This window comes from Cornus florida, unplaced genomic scaffold (genome assembly GCF_030987335.1).
Source record: "Cornus florida cultivar Cherokee Brave unplaced genomic scaffold, ASM3098733v1 CherokeeBrave_3.0.0_Hap2_Chr06, whole genome shotgun sequence".
NCBI lineage: Eukaryota > Viridiplantae > Streptophyta > Magnoliopsida > Cornales > Cornaceae > Cornus > Cornus florida.
The window spans coordinates 100448732-100453221 of NW_026775576.1; the positions used below are offsets into that span (position 1 = coordinate 100448732).

The window sequence follows — 4490 nt, forward strand, 5'->3', positions numbered from 1 at the left end:
TTTAGATCTTTCATTCATTTCACTTTCTTCTTATTTATGGGGTTCATTCTAATTTTATCAATCAAGATTAGATCTTTTTCTAACTTATGTTGCATGATTGTTGTTTGATACATACATATATATATATATATACACAACTGTACTATTTGAATTGCTCAACTTTCCAGAGTTGCATTGTTAACTAAGATTTTCTTTTGTAATACATGTACACACACACTTAGAAAATGAGAAATGAATATTTCCTTATATTGAACAAAGAAGTGATTTTCTTTTAGTATTTCACTAATTATAGGTTATACATGGTATAATAGTTTTTTTAAAGCTGCAACTTTTGGTTGCATGTACTAACTAAATAAATGTTTGGCTAGTTTCAAATAAGTGAATGCTTTGTGCAAGTTCTTAGTGAGGATTTCAAGATATTAATTGTGGACCTACATTTTATTGAAATCTTTCATTTCAAGTTATGACATATTAATTGTGTTAACATCGTAGGAGCAGGATTTAAAATTTGACAGTACAATGAAGAAATAAGCAATGCATAGCATTTGTACCTTCACCCATTTTCATCTTTATTCACTCTGAAGTAGAAAAACTAGTAAAAACAACGACCCATTTATTCACTCTGAAGTAGAAAAACTAGTGCATTTTAAATGTGAAATCAAACATTTTCCTGTTATCTCTATTATTGCCATGAGGCATCCAAAATGCACAAAATAAGCCCTATAAATCGTTGTTGGACAGTATGAAGATTGCATCATAGAGGAGAAAGATGGTAGGAGGCCTTTGTTGTGCTCCGTATTCTTCATTGTAGAAAACAGTCTCCACCTAGCCAGACCAGATAAAAAATAAAATAGATTAGAGATATTAAATGTAAAAGAAAAAGAAATTAAGAAAGATTTGTAGTTATCAATGTGTTTTGAAACCGTCTTAGCCAAAAAGTGAACAAAAGAAAGAAAATAAATAAATAATGACCAGAACTCTGCTTGCATTACTTCTATTCACCAGCCCTTAGTGGTTGAATTGGATTTCTGTAAGCTCTTCTTTTTCTTCTTCTCTGCTCTTGCTGATGGATGATATTGCTCAAGAAAATTCGGTCAACATAATTGAAGTACCAAAAACTCCATCTTCTACAAATTAGAAGTGGCCCGATGATAATTCCCAAGCCCACAATAAATCCCAATTCAGCACTTACATATACCTCAGATTCAGGAAATGAATGCTTATCTTTAAACGTTGGTAATGATGGTGATGGTACCTCACTGCAATTTGTGCTCAAAGGAGACCCACACAATCCCTTGTTTCCTTCAAAGGAGGTGTTAGAGAATGTTTGCAATTGGTAGCCTGCTGGGATCCGTCCAACCAATTGATTATATGACAGATTCAAGACTGAAAGGAATGTAAGACTTGCAAGCTGCGTTGGGATCCTCCCAGTCAGCACGTTATTCGAGAGGTCTAATGATCCGAGCTGTTTCAAGTTTCCTATTGATGCTGGGATTGAGCCGCTGAGGGCGTTGTGTGACAAGTTGAGAACGTAAAGTGATGTGAGTTGTCCAGCAATATCTGGTATACTTCCTTGGAAATTGTTGCTCGATAAATCAATGGATGTGAAGATGGTTAGAATTTTCACAAGCTCCATCTCTAACCCTTTGTTGACAACTGTCACTGTGTCCTGATAATAGAAGTGATTGAGTCGTAGAAATTCAAAACGCAAGTGACTGAGCTCTGGTAGTTCATCATCCTTTTCAACCATCATTGCCCCCCAATTTAAGAAGCATCTTTGTGACAGATTACCTCTGAAGTTGTTGAAAGCTAGATCAATTATTTGGAGATTTGGCCAACTGCCATTGCTGTACCCTGAACAGTCAAGGCCTCCTTGGAACTTGTTGGACCGCAAAACTAGAACACGCAAACTTGATGAATCTTTCAAGAAGCACGGAAAGGTATCATTTATCTCATTATTCCCAAGGTTTAAAACTTCTAACATTGAGCAGTTGGCCAAGGATTTGGGAATTTGTCCTTCCAAAAGATTCCCATTGAGATCTAGAGTCTTCAGATTACAATTGCTTGGAAATGTCCCTGATATATTGCCACTAAGTTTGTTATTCCGTAGATTCAATACACCAAGAGTCACGCTACTGCTTTCAATCAAACATGAAGGAATTGTGCCACTCAAACCATTATTAGACAAATCAAGAACTTGGAGATAGATTGCATTGCATATTGATTGAGGGATGGCTCCAGTAAGGCTATTATTCGAAAGAGAGAAGAAATAAGCAAGATTGTTACCAATATCAACTGGAATAGAAGAGTTGAAATTATTGCTCGAGTAGTCCACATAGGTAATAAACCCAGGTGGTATTGGGATCTCTCCGTGGAGCTGGTTTGAGCGTAGGTCAAGGACAGTGAGACTCATAGGAGCATTATAAGGCTTTTGCACATCCACTAGTAGATTATAAGAGAGGTTCAGATAAGCTAGAGTTCCAATCCCAACTTCCCAGATCCAGTTTGGTATTTCTCCACGAATTTGATTGTCTGAAAGATCCAATATATAAAGTCTTGATTGGTACTTGAGGTTAGGAAAACTCTGCAATTTGCAAGAAGCCAATCTTAATTTGGAGATTTGTGGTAAGGAAGACAAGGTTGAACTACTGCCACTTGTATCAATTGACAAGCTGTTGTATGAAAGGTCAAGTGCAGTGAGATTAGGGAGCCTTGCAAAATTTTCCAGGTTTATAGGGCCACTGAAGTTGTTTGACGAAAGTAAGAGGATGTTGAGCCTTTTCAGCTCAAAGAAAGATGTGGGAATGGGTCCTGATAATTTGTTACTGCTCAAATCGAGTGTATCCAATATAGAGGACGAGGCATTTGGAAGTCCATTAAGTAGACCACCAAATTGATTAAATGAAAGCTGAACTTTCTTCAGAGATGGGAGCGTCAACAAAGATGATGGAATACTCCCATTGAGTGAATTGTAACGCAAATCGATGTATGTAAGATTCAAGAGGCTATCGAAGTGAGTGGAAGGAATTAGACCCGTGAAATAATTGCGAGACATGTCTATGTGGGTGAGATTTTTCGACTTCTGAAATGTTGGGATTGGACCAGTGAAGTTATTGGAAGAGAAATCCAAATAAACAAGATGGGTGAGGTTTGACATTGAATTTGGAATTGATCCACTGAAGTTGCAATTGACAAGCTCTATCCTGGACAGTATCGTAAAGTTATCAATTGAGTTTGGTAATCTCCCTGAAAAATTCGTATAGCTAAGAACCAAATTTTGGAGTGATCCATATTGGTGAATTTCTGGCAAAGAACCATTCAGTAATTGATTGTTTGATAAGTCAAGCGTCTGTAGAGCTGGTACCTGGAAGATGTTGTCTGGGAACACTCCTTGCAAATTACAATTGCTGAGACGCAACACTCTTAAATTTGTGAAATTTGTGAAGAAATCTGGAACTGTGGTCGACAGATTGTTCTCACTCAGATGGATCACTGAGAGATTGCGTAGATTGGAGAGATTAGAATCGAAAGGGCCTGAAAGATTGCAATTGGACAATCTCAACACCCGCAAATTGGGCAACGATGATGACAAAGCCTGGCACCACTCCTTTCCCTGTGCCGATATCTTTACACCATTAAGATGAAGTTCAAGTAGTTTGGTGAGGTTCTGAATAAGCCTTGACAAATTTGGATTCTCAAGTTTCAGAGGACTAATAGTACCACTACCAGGGGAAAAGGTTGAGAGGTCGAGAGTAACCAACCTCATCATGCTTGAAAGTTCCATTGGAATTTGGCCAGCAAATCCGGCGTTTGACAAATTCAGGTATGTCAAAGTGGTGAGGTTTCTCAGTGGAATTTGTGTAAAGTTGAAACTGTTATTAGCCAGATTGAGACTCTGAAGAGACTCAAAACTAAAAAGAGCACTGGAATTGTCGACTCCACCAGAGATTGATTCGCTGCTGAGGTCGAGACCTATCACACGACCAGTAGCGTTGTCGCAAGTCACACCACTCCAACCACAGCAATCGGTGCTCTGATTCTGATTCCAGTTTATGAGCTTGGTGGAAAATGAAGAATCGAAATGAAGGCTGTTCTTTAATTGGACCAACAGCGATCGCTGATAGTTGAGACATCGGCCAGAAACAAAGTTCGCGTTGATGCCAAACAAGATTGTGAATAAGGGTATCAAGAAAAACCATGAAAGGAGTAGAATTCTCATTGTACACAATACACCCACGCTTAGGAGTGAGTGAAAATAAGAGGATAATGAAAGAGTAACCCATAATGTTAAACTTATTGGCTTTGTGGGTTCAGACCTTAGACCACACCACACGGCAGTGACTGTAAACGTTATAAATGCAGAAGACTTGAGAGGAATAGGAATAGGAGGAAGAAGAACAGTGTGGTCAGAGTCAGAGAAAGAGACATCAAATTAAACTGAAGCTTCCTCTTTGATATCTAAGACGACCCACATGACCTAACCCGCAATT

At 38.2% G+C, this 4490-nt stretch overlaps 1 protein-coding gene across 1 annotated transcript; it reads right to left on the reverse strand.

The window, feature by feature from the left end:
- Positions 1–606: 606 nt before the first annotated feature.
- On the reverse strand, positions 607–4234 carry LOC132313341 (receptor-like protein 7). The gene is made up of 2 exons (XM_059812063.1): positions 993–4234; positions 607–825 (listed from the first exon to the last, which is right to left on the reverse strand). Exon 1 carries the CDS (start codon positions 4217–4219, stop codon positions 995–997), a length of 3225 nt encoding a protein of 1074 aa, XP_059668046.1. The 5' UTR covers positions 4220–4234; the 3' UTR covers positions 607–825; positions 993–994.
- Between the last annotated feature and the right edge of the window lie 256 nt (positions 4235–4490).